The sequence below is a fragment of the Nannobrachium achirus genome (assembly GCF_963921795.1).
Source record: "Nannobrachium achirus genome assembly, chromosome: 10".
In the NCBI taxonomy this organism is placed as follows: domain Eukaryota; kingdom Metazoa; phylum Chordata; class Actinopteri; order Myctophiformes; family Myctophidae; genus Nannobrachium; species Nannobrachium achirus.
The window spans coordinates 24,164,546-24,183,416 of NC_137819.1; the positions used below are offsets into that span (position 1 = coordinate 24,164,546).

Genomic DNA, 18,871 nt, shown 5'->3' on the forward strand with positions numbered 1-18,871 from the left:
CATCATACAAGTGTGTTGCACAAAAGGGGTGAAAATAGCCAATCTAAAAGCTCAGATTTTCACCTTTTTATCATAATAAAAAGGAATGCTTTTGGACATGATTATTTATAACTCAGGACACCTCTCCTAACTGCACATTCGTATGGCTGTTGCTTGCTTGTAACCCCACATGCACCCATGCATGCATGACACGCACACCTTACTGTACGTGTAAGTTGTGAGCACATCAACATTTTAGAATGGCAATTTCATATCCTTTTTGACTAAGGATAGTCTCACACCAAAAATAACCGATCTACGTAACAAGCTCACAATGCTTGTACCAGCTTTTTTTTTTATCATAAAAACTAACATTTCTCTTTTGAAGACCAGCTGAATTGGCCTCACAAAATGTCTATTTCTCAAATTCCACCGTACTTGTGGGGACATAAGTATTAGTAATACACAACACGCACACACACACGCACACACACACACGCACACGCTAATTCCATATCTGGCCTATCTCTAGGTTTTTTCATGCGACCGTTCCCATTACACCATCACCGAGTACTGGAGTCAAGACGTTTCCAGACGTAATCAAATGGGGGGGGGGGGGGGGGGGGGGGAGAAAACATGATGAATCCAAAAGCTTTGAAAGGTTGAAAGGAAATACATGAAAGAGGAGGAAATAATTGCAGTGGAACACACGTCAGGGGGATGACAGTCCAGTGTCTGGACATCTGAGCTTAATTATCCCATTTAGTCCTGAACACATTACGACGCAATATTTTATGCTTTAAATATAAAAAATAGCAGATATACAAGCTCACAGCGCGGCACCGAGTGCCGCGCTGCGAGCTTGTAGATCTGCTATTTTTGAAAAATCGTGAAAATTAGAATTTTGACCGATTCTATAAGTGTCTTTTGAATCCTTCTAAGATTTTTGGGAAAAACCTATGTTTCTATGTCAGCAATCTGGCCAGCCATCGTCAAAGAAAAGGTCCTTTTCACTTGACTGGAGCTCAGTCAGTCTGTTCTTGAGAGACTGCTATGTCAGTGGTTCTCAAACATTTTCATGTGAAGAACCCCCAAAATGATATTTATTTGGCCACGGACCCCCATTTCAAAATATCTAGTTCCAGGGACCACCCAGAAGCAAAATTTGAGTTACAAACGTTCGCTTTGAAAATACATATATTCAAAGATTTGCACACATTTTCACGACTTTTTCAAAAATAGCAGATCTACAAGCTCGCAGCGCGGCACTCGGTGCCGCACTGTGAGCTTGTATATCTGCTATTTTTCACTGGTTAAAGCATTCAATAATTCTAGGCCTAAATGGGTTAAACACCGTGAGAGAGTGTATAAAAGGCTGTGTATGTCATTTATTAGAGCAGTGCTGCTCAAGCATTCTCATGTCAAGGGCCCCCGAATTAAAGGACCGCTTCACCCGTTTTCAATGTTACATCTTCAAGTAATTGGTCCTCACTAACGCTCACGATAAAATGACAGGGGTCTTCAATGTTTTCAGGCCAAGGATCCCTTAGTCGAGAGAGAGAGATGAAGCAGGGACGCCCTCTACATATTGTATAAATGTGTGATGGAGAATGTCATCGATTTGATAGATAGATTCATAGACTTGTTTGACAGCACTGTCACCAGTCTATGTTGGATTCATGTTAATGTGTATTTTCAGACATTTAACCACTTAAATCTTCGATATTTTGTAAACTTGACCTCTCACTTTGTACTTGGTCTGCTCTTTTTCCCCTCTACACCAAACCTATTTGCCAAAAATAGCTGATCTACAAGCTCTCAACGCCTCACAGCGCGAGGCGTTGAGAGCTTGTAGATCTGCTATTTTTCGCTAAAACTTTCCTCAGAATAGGGCCCTCTGTTGAAGACCCCTGACATAAAGAGATGTACTCGTTCTGTGTCTCATATGCGGGCTATATGGAGCCGTCTACCAGTGACATCATCATTAGGCAGTTTCTGTTCTTTTTCTTTTCCAAACAAGGTTTTAAACTTGAAAACTTGTTTGATTTTTATTAACGCGAGAACAGTAGAGCACCCAAGTCTGATGTAAATTATGCCAGCGGTTCTCAACCTGTGGGTCGGGATTCCCAGGGGGGATCCCAAATTATGTTGGGGGGTCCCCAATGATTAGCTTAATGTGCAACATTGTTTTCTCACACAATGGTAAACAAACCAACATAAAGTTTAAGTGCATAGAGCGTATATGCACATTTCTTAAGTGACAATTTAAGGACTTTTTAATGCTTCTAAACTTCAACTTCAACTTAAACATTGGTCAAATTGTCAAATATTATAGGCAGAAATTGTGAAAATAGCCGATCTATGTAAGCATGTAGAGCTATTTTCACAATAGAACCTTGTTATACAAAATATAATGCCTCAACTCTTAGTGCTCGTCAGGTTGGGGTGGTCCCCAGTTCAAATATGATTATTTTGGGGGTCACGGCCTGAAAAGGTTGAGAACCCCTGATTCCCATATATAGACTGATATCAGGTCAAATAAGAAGTGTGTTCCAACTATAAACAAATGAGCCCGGCGGACTGCCTCATATGGATATGAAGAATCAACTGACGCTGAAAGAGAAAACACTAATGTTACTGCCACCAAATTAGTAAAATTCTCACCTAAAACAGATCAGTGACTAACTATCGTAAACTGTAGAGCTTTTGATAATGGCTTCCATCATACAGTAGCATAGCAACTGTCCAGGACTTTCCTGTCCACAGCCCTCCTCTGAGACACAGGCGGGTTAGACAAACGTTTTTACCATATTATAATGAGCATTGGTGAGGACCAATCTTATGAAAATAGGTTGAAATTGGGTGAAGTCGTCCTTTAATATGTAATTGGCCACAGACCGCCATCTGAAAATATTTGGTGCCAGAGACCGCCATACAAGATTTTTGTTGTTAAAAATGTTCTAGATCTTTGCAAACCAGTGCATATGGTAATGACAGTAGAGTGTCTGGACAGCCGAGCTTAATTACATACCGTGAGAGAGTGTATGAGGCTGTGTCACTTAGGCCTACTTAAAACCACTTTCAACCTGGTGTCCTATTTTGGCTTGTCATAATGTCAAAGAAATGCCCCAAAATGTTTAAAACAAAGCAAAAAAAAATTCAAACAGTGTTATAATCACCAACAAGCAACTGTTTCCAGTTTCCATAATTAGCGCTGCACCTGTATTCCTTTAGGTTTAATATGTGTTAATTGGAGCAAGATCGCAAAATGTCAAGTGCTGGGCTGGCCAAACTGCTAGCTTGTCTAGCAGTTTGTGACGTGCGTTGGCTTGGCTGTTGTGATAGCAGCCTCTGCTAATGTACTAACTAGAACAGTGGTCTTCAACAGGGGGTCCAGGACCCCTAGAGGGTCCTCAGAGTTACTACAGGGGGTCCTCAATGAAAATCTCCTTTTTAGACAGATTCTTAACCAGATTCTGAGAACTTTACACAAAAAATAGGAGATCTAATAGCGCACATTGTGAGCTTGTAGATCGGCTATTTTCGGCAAAGAGGTTTGTTGTAGAGGGGAGAAGTATTGACAGTTCAAGCGGTTAAATATCTGAAAACACAAATTTACATGAATCCAAAATACACTAATGATTGTGCTGTCAAACAATGAAACGATATGGAATCTATATGACAAGGTTGTGGGGGTCCCTGCTTCATCTCTCTCTCAACCAAGGGGTCCTTGGCCTGAAAATGTTGAAGACCCCTGAACTACACTATCGTCTCTGCCGGGTGGAAACCTCGTATGCCCAAAAATGTGTCTTTCAAATTGAAATTTAGCAAAAGTAGCTGACCGACAAGCTCAAAACGCGCTGCGTCACACCCAGAGCAGTATAATCAGAGAGTGGTGTCACCGCGGGGTCAGAAACAGCGCTGGTCACGTGGTTCATTGTCACTTTACGCCTCATAGACTTCAATGCATTTTGTAAACTTCCGGTTGGCCGTTTGTCACTATACGCCAATAGATGTGTGCGTAGAAGACCTGGCCCCATGAAAGTGAACGGGAGTGACGCAACTCTCCATTCTAGGGCTCTGGTCACACCACATTCCGACATTGACGATCTGCTACTTTTGATGCTTTTGTGTGACATTGTAGTAGGCCTATGCTCAACTCAAGTCGGGTGTAAATGTACGAAGACACACAAAATGTTAGCGTATGGAGATAAGAGGTTTCACAAAATAGTTTTCAACAGCTACAAGAGGTTAACTCATAGCTGCAAACAGTAGTGCTCAATTTATACTCGCGCCAGTGTCGCTCGCTGAAAAGAACATTCAAGCACACGACACATCATGCCTTGCGTAAATTACACATAACACCCGACAGAAAACGAAAACAGTGACTCAAGAGAGGCGCCATTTGAAGTGTACGTGATCAAAAATGGAGGCGTTTACCACCCGCGACTCGCACCGCATCGGGCCCTCATCAGAGGCGCCGCTCGAGGCGTGCTCGATCAAAATGGAGGCTTTTACCACCCTAAGCGCCTCGCCTCGCGCCTCGGTGTCGCGTCCTCCCTCGCCTCTGCGAAACGAGGTGACACAAGGTTCACAAGTTAGCGTGTGAAAGTGTGACAGCAAAGCCTGCATGTCTTTCCAAAAGGAGATAGATGGCTGTCAGATGAGTTGAGGCGCTGATCGTTTAACCCAGTGGGAGTTGTTCAGCACCCATTAGTTTTGAATTCATCCTTTGGGTCTCAAGCTAAAACGTTTGGGAACCACTTAAATCCCACATACTTGAACGAGGTCCCCCTAGGGCTCTGCACTTGGTCAGTTTCTTTTGTTTCCCCCTCTACAAATATCTACGTAGAAAATGGCTTATCTGCGATTAGTCGTGCACCCGTTGTGAGCTTGTAGATTGGCTCTATTCGCAGAATGTTATGCCTATTATGATGAAAAGAAAAGCGAGGCTATAGGGCTCACGTGGTAAAGAGAATTAGTAATGGGAACTGATACAATTCTACTGATACCAATGCCATTTGACCATGTTCAAGACACAGCATGTAACTTTGCCCTGTGTTTACACAATACATATTGTGGCCATTATTTCCCTCTTTACCAGCAGTCAGTAAGTGTGGTGGTGGCTCTGAGGCATAACATGTTGAATCTCAAGAGTTAACAATTCATATTTCGGATTTTGATTCCCATCACTAAACAGAATGGCTTCATGTTTTTGGGAATTGGGATATATCAAAGCAAACCATTTGAGGGGGGGGGGGGGGGGGGGGGGGGGAAGAGATTGCTGTCAAATCACGCACAGCCCCCTGTCTCCCAAGTCAGTCAATTAAAACCAAAAGGCTTTTGTAGTTGTAGTCTATTTCTGGATGCTGTTTATGTGTCACGAGCTTGAACCAAACGTCCCCGTTTAAACAGAAACAGCCACCCCAGCTCGCACTGCAGTCATCCTCGCCATTTCATCGGGTCGTGATTAACTCCGCTGAAAGTGGATTAGTTTGGGTTCTGCAGGCATCATGTAAGTGGGAGATAAAGTAAAGCCCTGGGGAGGCGATAAATAAATGCATTAGGGAGGCCTTCTCCCAAGCATGTTAACTGTGGATTCATCTGCATCAACCCACAGCGCCATACACAGCACAGGACGACTGGCATGAAGCTCCTTGTCCTTAAGGTGATACACCATGCATTTAAAAAGTATTTATGTCATATTGTTTATGTCCAAAAACGTTTTTCAAAAGGTTTGAGGTCTAAATTACCACTCCTGAATAGAGAGCCTCTCTCATTTTTGAATGGCTCTCAGAGCATTTCAGCTGCAGTACCACCTTTGGCCTGAACTGCGCCACCCCCCCCCCAAAATCTTTTTGAAAAAAAAAATATTTTTTTTTTTAAATATTTTTTTTTCCGTTTATTTTTTTATTTTTTATGATGACGTCACAATCGGCAGATGACGTCACAATCGGCAGCAAATCTGGATAGCCTGTTTTGAGAACCCGTGGGATACTTTTAACCTTCGCCTTCTCAAAACCAGAGAAAGACACAACGGTCAGAAATGGGACTTTGTGAGGATAGAAGGTGCTAGTGGGACCCCAAAAAAAGGTTTTAAAATAGGAAAAGTGAAATTTCATGGTGTATCACCTTTAAGAACACGCCTTGGACACGGTCAAATCCTCAGTGTTCATTCACCCACTTGTAACTCTGAAAGTGCACAAATTGTAACCAAATAACCAAATGTACCCATAAGGAAGGATCCCATGGATTCAAGTACTCAGTCACCACGAGCTGATTACAGTCATTTGGACTCCATAGAGGTCACGCACCGAATTGGTTATTTAAATTATGAGAGAGTATTTGAAGAGCTCATAATAGCAGCACAACACATGTTCCGAAGTTTCTTCCATAAGCTCCTGGATATTTCATAAAAGCAATCTGCGATTTCTGGTTGCCCGTATTTAGAACGGCAGCAACATAGAATGATAAAACACCACAATTCCACATGCCGTGCTAATTGCTTATAGAAAACCGAACGCTCCTGTCACACTGTTTATGTCAGGCCAAATTTCCGTGACATTTTATTGTGCATCGATCCATGGGGTCCATTCAGTTACATTCCCACACTTTCAGAGTTAAATCAACGGGGCCAACAGGAAGGCGTTTAAAAATAAACACCTTCCTCAAACAATCCTCGCTGTTAATCCATCCGTTTGTACACTCTGAGAGTGTACAAAGTGCAATCAAAATGGACCCCGTAAAGGTTTCATGTAATTACATTTTGCACACTCTCAGAGTTACATTTAACACAGGAGGAGGGTTTAACGGCACAATGCGCTGTCAAATTGGATGCCGTCCAAACGTCTGCACGGTGTCCTTAAACGTAAGTGCCTTGTAATTATATCACAGCGAAGGAGCCCCCGTGTGACTCCACACTGAAGGCTCTTGTATGCAGCGTGGAGTCATAAACAGTATATGATAATGTATATCGTTGTCGGGTGGACACCTTGTATGTCCAAAACCGTTCGTTTTGTATGCATCATTTTGAAAATGATTTAAACTAGTGAAAACAGCCGATCTATAAGCACACAACGCCTTGCGATTGTGCTTGTAGAACTGCTATTTTCACTCGTTTCGTGCAAAAGTCTTGTATGATGGAGCAGGGCTTTACTTTACGAAACAACAAAAAACATACACATTTGAAATTTGGAGATACAAGGTTTCTGCCCGACAGTGACGATAGTGTTGCTGTCAGGCAGAAACCTCTTATCTCCATATTTTGTCCTTTTTTTCCCGCAAATTAACGCCCTACTTGATCAAACTACAGCGTCGCACAAAAGTATTAAAATTAGCAGATCCAAGCTCAAAATGTGGTGTGAAGTGGCTCGCTTTGAGCCTGTAGATCTGCTACTTTTTGCTATTTTCTTTTTATTTGAATCCTGAAAGGTAAAAGTTTTGTACATGTGAGTTTTCCACCTGACAGAGACAATAGTGTCTTTAGGCCATTATTATGGCCTTAAAACAACGATGTTTGGATGAACCAGCACATTATCGAGGCTGTGGCCGCAGCATCGCAACAGTGCGACAGATGTTTGCTTCTACAAAAGGGAACGAAATGCAATCAATCAAAGCACGCGCGGGTATATGCGGTGCGTTCAGGGCCGGACTTACCATTGGGCTAGGGTGGGCACGAGCCCAGGGGCCTCAGGGGAGGGGGGCCTCAAAAAAAAAAAAAAAAAATTTTTTTTTTTTTTTTTCAAAAAATATTTTTTGGACCTCAAAAAATTTAGTAGGCATGATCGCAATCGCGAAATACCATGTTTAACCCCCATACCAACAAACATTTACATTTCAAGAAAACATAATGGCTGCTAGCTCATGAATGCCTGAACGGATTTCCATTCGGATTTTTTTGTTTGAAAGCTGTGAACAGTGTGGACACACGTGGTGCATGATCTAGGCATGGGCGTGCATGATCCGTGCACTATGAATTACATGGAAGTCTATGGAGAGGGAGGCGTTGTGGAACTTGGAAGCCATTTTGAAAAGACCCTGAATGAGTAAATTTAATGATGACATTTTAAAGTATTGCAATCCAAATAAAGTGATATTTGTGTTTAGTTACAGTACATTTTGTTTTATTATTGAGAGCTTCTGCTCTGCTGGCCGCACTGCATGTAGCTGCTCTGAAAGCTTAGTGCAGTCTAAAGCCCGCCCACTCTATGTATCCGGTACTTTCCACACACAGGCTACACACATGCACGCAAACTCCAATTCTGTATCCGCTTTAGACCCTTCCAATGAGCCAATGAGGATACACAGTCAGATTATGCACGGGCCGGTCCGAAGGTGAGGTCACGGTGTGGTCAGGTGGACCGGAGGTGTAATTTTTGCGCGCGCACGAGGGCCTCTTTATTTCCCCTTGCCCAGGGGCCTCATGTCATATAAATCCGGGCCTGGGTGCGTTGCGCTGCACGGGCATGCATACATTATTTATGCGTCTGCTCTGCGGAATATTACACTCTCCCTTTTCAAAGTCACTCGATTCAATCTGCAAACCAAACATTGTGTGTACCGGTATGTGTACTGTGTACTGTATGTGTATACAAGTGTGTGTGTGTGTGTGTGTGTGTGTGTGTGTGTGTGTGTGTGTGTGTGTGTGTGTGTGTGTGTGTGCGCATGTTTTTGAGCGTTCTCACGCAAGTGTGCGTGTGTGCGAGAACTGAGAGCGGGTGGAGTGGAGGGGCAGAAGAGAGATGTAACGGCAACTACGGTTTATTTTATTAGCGCTTATTGTATCACTTGCTTTTCTGATTAAGCAGATAATCAAGAAGCGCCTTTGTATGCACCTCCAACGCACTCAGACACACATTGATTCGCCTTCGCTATAGGTATGAGACGTCGCTGTGGCTAAGAGAACAAGGATGCCAGGGTTCTCATACGTTTTCATCTCAAGTGCCAGCGAAACTGATATGTATTGGGCTGCGGAGCCCCATCTGAAAATGTTTTTGTGACAGGTCTCATGGTTAATGAATTGTTATCTTTTTTTTCTTATTCATATAGATTTTGTATTTATGAATTGAATCTATTTTTGTACTTTTGTATTTTTTGTATGTATTCCCACCCGTGTTTGACTGTGTGTTTACACTGTTTTGTCTGTCTGTATGTTCTATGTATGTTTTAAGAGCTGCACTAAAACAAATTCCAATCAACTCTGTTGACATGGCAATAAACTATTGAATGAATGAACCACCAGAAAATATTGAATGATCTGCTATTTTTGATTGCAGATCCCCCCAAGACCCCTTGACCACTGTACTGGGGTTTAACCCATTAAGACCTGGACTTTGCAAACAACTGTGCTGGGGTTTAAGTGGAGGGGGGGAGAGAGAGGCTAACTAACAGGTGTGCAGGTGGTTGTGCTGCAAACATCCAGATGGCCCCTGGAGGAAGTGTGCTCGACGCAGCGAGCTGTTTGAACAGCGGAGCGCATGCACGGACCGCCGCTCGCCTTCGTCACGTGATGGCGGGCGGACAGATGGACGGACGGATGGACATTCACACACGCATGGGTGAGTGATTAGGTGCACGCACTGCCGGACGGACGGACACACGCACATGCACATGCAAACAAATACACATACACGCGCACAGGGAATGACACAGGTGTCATTTAGCACCCACCACCACCCTCACTTCCGAAGTTGTTTACCCTTCAATCTCACACACTCACTCACTCTCTCTCTCTCTCTCTCTCTCTCTCTCTCTCTCTCTCTCTCTCTCTCTCTCCCTCTCTCTCTCTCTCTCTCTCTCGCGCGCGCTCACTCAATCACTTTATCTCTGTAAACACACACACACAGTCTGTGTAATGGTCCCTTCAGTCAAGTCACCATACACTTTAATGGCACTCTCTCTCTCTCTGTGTGTAGAAGTGATGGAAAAACAACAGCACAGAGACAGCTTGAGACTTAAATGATGCTCATGATGAGGTGGAACTGTCCATCTTAGCTTTTTTTTCGTTACTAAATTCTTTCTATATTATCCTGTTACCTGCGATCATGAACAGATGGATGCATGCATACAGAAGGTACGTACTACGGGGAATGCCACAGGGATTCCCAACTTTTTTTTTGTTATGTTTTTGAGGACCCCCAGTGTGATATGCATTAGGCCATGGACCCCCATTTGACATTTTTTTTATGTCTGGGACCCCAATCCACTATGTAAAATCCTCTGTTTGAGGTGTGTGTGATTCCACAATGCAACGCAGCGTAGCGGCGCGGAAGCAATGGCGGCGCGCAGCAGCTGCTGCACGCCCGACGCGCCTAACAGCTTATTTTTACACGCTGTTATTAATAGTGATATGCTACTCGACAAAATGTGCTCGGGAATCAGCATGCAGGCAGGAGAACGGCCACTGGAACACCCCGCCAAACCTACACTATCTGGAAGGGGACATAACAACAGCCACAAACAAACAGCTTGGCTATGGCTCCACAGCGACGCTCGTCCACCTCCTGCAGAGTGCGTGGCGACCGATCATCGCAAAAGGAAACGGCGGAGATTACTGTGGTAAAATCATCACTATATGCCTCCTGCTGTCGGGCGACGTCCATCCATGCCCAGGCCCTACACCGGGGCCCCTCTTCACTGTGGCTAGCGAGGCTAACGAGGCTAACAATGTGGCTAACAACAACAACAGCCACCGGCAAACGCCGCCAGCTCGGCTCCAGACGCCCCTGCAATCACAACAAGCGGCCACCGAGCTGTTAGCTTGGCTCCATCTACCTCCACCAGTGTTCCGATGGCTGCTCGGTCTCGACCTGATGACAACAACGGCGACAAGCGGTCCAACGTTACCACCAGCTCCCGAGGCTGTGGCCACCGAGCCTAGAAGTCTCATAAAAGGAGCTAGACCGCTGGACATCGGCCCCGCTATACCACCAACGCCTGGAGCTGTGGCCACCGTGCCTAGAGGCCCCGGGCAGCGGGACACCGGCCCGAGGACATCGCAGGATCCCGAGGCTGACTACACCGAGCCCAGAAGTCTCTTGGAAGGAGCTGGGCCGCTGGACATCGGCCCCGCTATACCACCAACACCTGGGGCTGTGGCCACCGTGCCTAGAGGCCCCGGGCAGCGGGACACCGGCCCGAGGACATCACAGGCTCCCGAGGCTGACTACACCGAGCCCAGAAGTCTCTTGGAAGGAGCTGGGCCGCTGGACATCGGCCCCGCTATACCACCAACACCTGGGGCTGTGGCCACCGTGCCTAGAGGCCCCGGGCAGCGGGACACCGGCCCGAGGACATCGCAGGCTCCTGAGGCTGACTACACCGAGCCCAGAAGTCTCTTGGAAGGAGCTGGGCCGCTGGACATCGGCCCCGCTATACCACCAACACCTGGGGCTGTGACCGCCGTGCATAGAGGCCCCAGGAAGCGGGACAGAGGCCCAAGGACATCGCAGGCTCCCGAGGCTGTGGCCGTCGTGCCTAGAAGTCTCATTAAAGGAGCTGGGCCGTCATCTGGGACATCATCATCATCATTAGCTGGGGTGGCCACCGTGTCTAGAAGTCTCTGCACCGGAGCTAGGCCGGTGGCCACCAGCAAGAATAATCCAGCTCTGGACAATGACACAACACGGTCCCCCCCTCACCCGCAACCCCCAAAGCCACCGATGGCTAAGGTAAAATACAGAAACCCAGTCTTTAAAAAACACAGAAAATGTAAATATTTTAAAACACTAAACCAAGCTAAAATTGTGTGGGACCCCTTATGTAAACCCAAAGGTTTGTTCTGTGGCCATCTAAACATCCAAAGTATGGTAAATAAGCACAGTGAACTAGAAAATCTGCTTGTAAACTCTAACATTGACTGTTTAGGACTGACGGAAACATGGTTAAAGCGGTCATCCCCAGATGCCTTAGTGAGCATGCCTGGTTACAAGGTGTTCAGAAGGGACAGAGTAACTGGAAAGGGTGGGGGGGCCTTGCTTTATATCAAGAACACCTTACAATGTAAGCAAATTGTATGGCCCACTGAGATCCAGGCCGAATGTGTAGGTGTAGAAATTACACTATCCACAGAGATGAAGTTCACTCTAATTTGCTTATACCGTCAGCCATCAGCTAAAGTAGAAGTATACGACCAGCTAAAGACCATCCTCACGGCGTGTGATTTTAATCAAGAAGTAATACTAATTGGTGATACAAATGTTAACTGGGACGATAAAAAAATAAGGAAAAATCTTAAACTGGTAACAGACCACTATAATCTGACCCAATTAATAGAGCAACCTACAAGAATAACCAGTCACTCAGCAACCAAGATAGATTTACTGTTTTCAAATAAAGTGGAAAGAATCGCTAAAACATTTAACTTCGTGACAGGTCTCTCTGATCACAACATAATATTCTTTTCCAGAAAACTCTCAAAACAGGCGTTTAGCAAAGCTCAGTCCCAGCCTATAGTCAAAACAATCCCAAAACATCTGCAACATAGCCTTGAGGTTGCCCTACAAGGGCTAGAGTGGGATGATCTACACTCATGTGATGATGTTGAGACCGGATGTAATATCCTGCTCTCCAAAATTGGCAGGGTAATGGAATCTTTCACCAGAGGTGGTAACCAGAGGAAAGTGAGAAAAATTACTCTACCTTGGGTCGAAAAAAATGTAGAGATCAAATGAAAACCAGAGATTTACTGCTTAAAAAGGCATTAAAATCTGGCCTGACAACGGACAGACAGCTATTCACACATGCTAGAAACAAAGTCACAAATTTCTTAAGGAGGGCTAAAGCTGGATTTTATATCTCCATCATAGAGAGTGCCAGAGGAAATGGAAAAAAAGTGTGGGAATACATAAATAAACTGACAGGGAAATACTATAAGCAGGATAATAACAACTTAGAACTTAAAATAGATAATGTCCTGGTGAAAGATCCCCACACGCTTGCTAGCAATCTAATGCTGTTCTTTCTAAACTCTGTGTATGAAATCACACAGTTGTTCAGACCCTCTAAGTTTGTTTCACGCCCTGTTCAAAATGATCTCCCCATTTTTAATTTGGAGGAAGTCACAGAAAACGAGGTGACAAACATTGTCAGATCACTGAAAGCATCCAAAGCTAAAGATGCACACGGGCTTGACACAAACTTTCTTAAAACAAATATTGTATCTCTGGTGGCACCAATCACACATCTGGTAAATCTGTCCATAAGAAAATGCACTGTCCCAACTCAGTGGAAAGCTGCTGTTATAACACCTATATTCAAATCTGGCTCAAAAACGGACATATCAAACTATAGACCCATAAGCATCTTACCTGTTATATCAAAAGTGGCTGAAAAGTGGATTGTAAAGTCTATTGTTAAACATCTAGACAAAGGCTACACCCCTCTGCATCCTATGCAGTTTGGGTTTCGAGCCTTCCACTCCACTGAGTCAGCAAATTGCTTATTCATTGAAAAGCTAAAGTGTGCTTTGAACAAGGCCCCCTGCGCAATGGCAGTATTTTTAGATTTCAAGAAAGCATTTGACTCTGTCAGCCATCAGGTCCTCTTGTCCAAACTAACACATTTCAACTTGTCCCCAGAGGCCATCAAATGGTTTACATCATACCTATCAAATAGAGAACAGTGTGTAAGCATAAATGGCATCAAGTCTCCTTATCACACTTGCTCGGTTGGTGTCCCCCAGGGATCAATAGTAGGACCAATTCTGTTTTCTCTGTTCATAAACGACCTACCTGATGTATGTAAAGATGTACATATCCAGATGTACGCAGATGATGCGGTTATACTGACTCATGGAAAGAGCTATGCAGAGGTGTCAACGGTTTTAACTTCTGTTCTGACCAGCGTTCAGGACTGGCTTACAGACTCATGCCTGCTCCTGAATGCAAAAAAGACGGTCTGCATGGCTTTTTCCAAAAGACCAGTTGTGATGGAGTCATCAAATGTGTTTCTGGGTGGAGAGGAACTTGAACTTGTGCCAGAGTTCAAGTACCTCGGGGTCATGTTAGACTCAACCCTAACCTTTAAAAAACATGTAAAAAAGGTTACAAACACAATCAAGTTCAACCTTCAGAACTTTAAACAAATCAGACCTTGTTTGGCAGTTAGTGCTGCTAAATCTTATCTCCAATGCATGATCCAATCACACATTGAGTACTGTTTCACAAACTGGTCTTGCACAGGTATAACGATTCTCAAACCCATTGAACAGCTATATAAGAGTGCGCTTAAGGTATTCGATAGGAAACCCCGCTCATATCACCATTGTAATATTCTTCAGAGGTACCGTTTTTTGAGTTTCGCTAATTTTAAGGTATTTAAACAGGTCAGTATCATATATAAGACCCTAAATGGTCTATGCCCACCTCCCCTAAAGGAATTCATAAAAAGGAAGCCCGATAGAGGACTCAATACTAGAGCAATCACTAGAGGGGATTGCGAAGTACCGTACCGGGTAACCGCTTTTGGAAAAAACACCCTTTCAGTGCAGGGATGTTCAATCTGGAATGACCTACCTCTAACAATAAGAGACTGTTTGTCATTTCCATCCTTCAAGTTCAATCTAAAAAAATGGTTAGTTGACAATCAAACCTGTGACCATGTATAGTTTTAAGAGTACAGCCCATGTCATGTACGTATATTTTTAAACTTTTCTTTTCTAATGTAGGGTACTGTTAGTAATATGTGTTGTTTTTGTTGTTTTCTCTTGGTTGAGGTAAAATAGTATTTGTATGTATGTTCTTAGGCGCCCTCTCCTAATGTAGGGTTACTGTTTGTTGGTATGTATTGTTTTGTCTTCATGTGGGGACTACGGATGAAATTTAGCATTCTTGCTAATTCCGGCTTATTTACATTGCTTTCATGTAGTGTTCATTAATATGCATTGTCCCGTCTAAATAAACAAATAAAGTAAAGTAATGTTTCAACCAAATGGAACCAAATGTTCCATTTGCATACTCTCAAAGTTATATGCTATATAGTATACCGGACCCCACTTTGAGAACCACTGCTCTAACATTATAAGGAAGACATGGCCCTGTAATTCTACGCTTAAAGGGGAAGTTAAAAAAGCGTACTTTTACATCCACCCTGCGTGGGAGACCAAACGTCTACTCAATCTCAAGAGGCAACCTCTGCTTGGCCATGTGGAGACACTGCACTTATGGGCTTCCGACACTACTTGTCAACCAGTGCGTGTCCTACACCGACACCAAGGTCTGATTGGAGACATTTAGACCTTGGTAGGAACCAACTGCCAGATATGCTATAAACCAGTGGTTCTCAAACTTTTCAGGCCGCGACCCCCAAAATAATCATATTTTAACTGGGGACCCCCCCCCCCCCAACCTGACGAGCACTAAGAGTTGAGGAATTACAAAAACTAGACTCTCTGAGTACCTTTTGGGAGGTCTAAATTGAACTTTACAAGTATGTTAACTCTGACAGTATACAAATGAAACTAAATGGACCCGTAAGGGTCCATTTGGTTTCAAAACTGCAGGTTTAAATTTAATTCTGCAATGAATCTCTGTATTAACGATTAAACAGGATTTCTTACAAGGCTCCCTCAAAAATATCACAGTATATACGATACCTCTGAAAAGGCATATCATGGAGACATTGTATCGTCTCAACGATAATTATCACCATATAGCCCACCCCTAACCGAGAATATGTCCAGACAATATTGGTAGGAATGATTGTGGAATGTCCATGTAGCCTATACTGCTATAGTCAATGAAGTTAGACTTCAGAAGTAGTTAGACTAGAAAAAAAGAGCGAGAGTCAGAGAGAGAGAGTAAAAAAACTGAAATTGTGTTTTAATAATATCATCCCTTCTCTGCATGACCACATGCTGCAGGAGGCGCGCCTCTTGAAAGGGCTTTAACAATCAGTCCCTCAAAGGCGTAAAGGGTTTTTCTTTTTTTGCATCGGGTATAAGATTTACCATGCAAAATAAAAAGGTTCAAAGCCATCCGACAGATATTTTCTTTTTATCCCTCTTCTTTAATCCGAGCCGTGAGAACGGGCTGGGCACCAAGAGGACACACCATGGCATCCACCACCACCATGCACAGGGGTGTCGCACCAAATTCTGGGCCCTGGGTACAAGGATTCACTCACATTTTGTGCTTTAACTATTGAAAAATAGCAGATCTACAAGCTTGTAGATCTGCTATTTTTGAAAAATCCTGAAAATGTATGCTTTGAATATTTCAAATCCTTCTAAGGTTTTTTTTTTTTTTTTTTTTAAACCTATGATTCTATGTCAGTGGTGCTCAAACCTTTTCATGTGAAGGAACCCGAAAAATGATTTGGCCATGGACCCCCATCTCAAAATATTTAGTTCTAGGGACCCCCCAGAAGCAAACATTTGAGTTACAAATGTTCACTTAAAAATACATAATTATATTCAACATTTGCACACATTTTCACGACTTTTCAAAAATATGTGATATTTTTCAATAGCTAATAAAATAATTAAGGCCCCTGCACCTTGGGCCCTTGTAACTCAATCCCACTGTTCCCCCCCTTGTGACGCCCCTGCATGCATGAGCCCCGGCAAAAAAACCAAGCCTCCTCCTCCAACCCGCATGCCGGCACTTTTCCCATGCAGCCAGGGGGAGGGGGGGAGATTCCCATGGTCTTAAAAATATATTCCTGAGCCTTTAATTTGAACCCCAACGCGCCGCCCTGCAGAAAAAAGAATCCGTTTTCTTTTGACTTGCCCCCATGCATGCGCATTTTTTTTAAGCGGTGACAAAGACAAGTCTTGCATGGCTACAAGGCGATGTTACATGGAAAACATCATCTGGCATTGGGGAGATGCGTTTTGACAATTGCGATGGGAACGTTTGTTCAAATGCAAAAGTCTCGAGCTGAGCCCTCTCCTCATAGTAAAACCCTTCTTAATTTGCAAATGGACTAATTAAGGGGGCCTGCTGTAACTCTGAGAGGTAGACTATAGTGAATGGAATCAATTTGATTCCATTTTGTACCCTCCGTTATAGGCTTCTGCGCTCTAGTCTAGTGCGTCCGAGTTTGGACGCAGCTAGTGCGCTATAGTAGAGTAGAGGACCATTGTGCTTTCTGTTGGGGGGGGGGTCAGCTGATGTTTTGCTCAGAGAAAATCGTTTTTGACAGATTGCTACTCGAAGAGACAGAGTGTGAGAGAGAGAGAGAGAGAGAGAGAGAGAGAGAGAGAGAGAGAGAGAGAGAGAGAGAGAGAGAGAGAGAGAGAGAGAGAGAGAGTGAGTGAGTGAAAGAGTGGGTGACCAGACAGGCTTATTGGTTGTGAACTTCTAAGTTGGCATCAAGAACACCCCATGAAATGATGCTTTCTTCTGATCACACACACACACACACACACACACACACACACACACACACACACACACACACACACACACACACACACACACACACACACACATATACTAGGCCTACGGTCCGGATCCTGCTGGCTGGAGTCGACTTGTACATTATTTCCCTTTTATGGTGGGGAATTCTGCGGGTGATAAAAATGTGAAAATTCCCCCAGCAATATTTGAAATATCTGCTCCGTAGTGTAAACTGCCAGGGCATACGTCTTCAAATCCAACACACACTTCGATCTATTCATCAACGCTTCGTGCATTTCATTCTCCACTCTCAATAAACAATAAATAATAGGCTAGAAACAAACGCTTGAATATGTATACTGAAACCAAAGCTTTGGTTTATCTGTTGCACGGCTTATGTGTGCACTGCACTGGACAAAGCATTTCAGCTGCCGCCTGCACCGCAGACTATAGCCAAGCTGTCTCATCTCTAAATGCATCCAAATTATAACCAGATCAAAACGGTAAACACTTTCATAGGCATAGCATAAACATAAAACAGCTATTGATGACAACACCACTGGCTCTTTGGAATATTTGGCGCACCCATGGCTATTTTAGCCCATAGCCTACACTGTCCGAGGGCGATATTAACGCACAGTGCATGCCAGCCACAAAGAACATAACCAACGCGTATAGAGGGAGACATGCATCTCAGCATCTGCATAACCAGCAGCTACCAGTGGTTCTCAAACGTTTCGTGCCAATTAAGGCACCCCAAAATTGCTATATAGACTAGGCTATTCGGACCCCCATTTGAACATAATTATGTTTAGGCCATTGTACCCCCATAAGAGAAGATTTGCCAAAAAACGAATTAAAAATAAATAAATAGCAGATCTACAAGCTCACAACACATTGCATTATGAGCTTGGTGATGTGCTATTTTTGAATATAATTCAAAAAATATAAAATAATTAAATAGTGCTTGTAGGCTAACTGATCCTCTTTTTTTTCTGGGGACCCCTTGGAATTTTGGTCCCCGGTCGGACCTCCAATATGGCACGGCATACAAACAAACAAACAATACATAAATGACACTTACACTGAAACGAGGCAGAAATTCCCACCATGCGGTACGGTGTTGTGAGTGGGGGGGCCAAAATAATTTCCAGTCCCTCCTGATCGGCGGTCCACTGCTCCGGTGCACGCGGTCCGTTTTTAGAGCGAGGCAGAGGCGAACCCTCCTCCTCCTCCCGTCCTCCGTCCCCGCGCAGAGCCGTACAGTCCAGTCTGAGAACCTGGAGCTTATTGGAGCTTAATAAACTCCAATAACAAAGAAATTACAACAGAAACGTAGATGGATAGGCTACCAGTCCCGGCGGTCATAAACGCCTCCTTCCAGGGGATGGTGATGGTGATGATGATGGGGACTGAGGTTGGATCCAAGAACAGGGGGAGACCGAGAGATGTCAGATGAGGATGCCGCGAGACAGCGCGCTGCCGCCGGACACAAACCCCTCGGATGCGTCGGTGAATATATTCCTCCTTCCCCACGGTCCCGACCCTCCCCT

The 18,871-nt window shown here is 44.1% G+C and overlaps 1 protein-coding gene across 1 annotated transcript in view; it reads right to left on the bottom strand.

Annotated features, from left to right (window-relative positions):
* runx1t1 (RUNX1 partner transcriptional co-repressor 1) overlaps positions 1–18,528 on the bottom strand; it is a gene marked incomplete at its 3' end in the record, with an annotated part of 176,398 nt that extends 157,870 nt beyond the window's left edge. The window contains exon 1 of the mRNA XM_080735339.1: positions 18,403–18,528. Coding sequence (XP_080591465.1) covers positions 18,403–18,430 — 28 coding nt within the window. The 5' untranslated portion in view covers positions 18,431–18,528. The remainder of the gene's footprint in view (positions 1–18,402) is intronic.
* Positions 18,529–18,871: the final 343 nt, after the last annotated feature.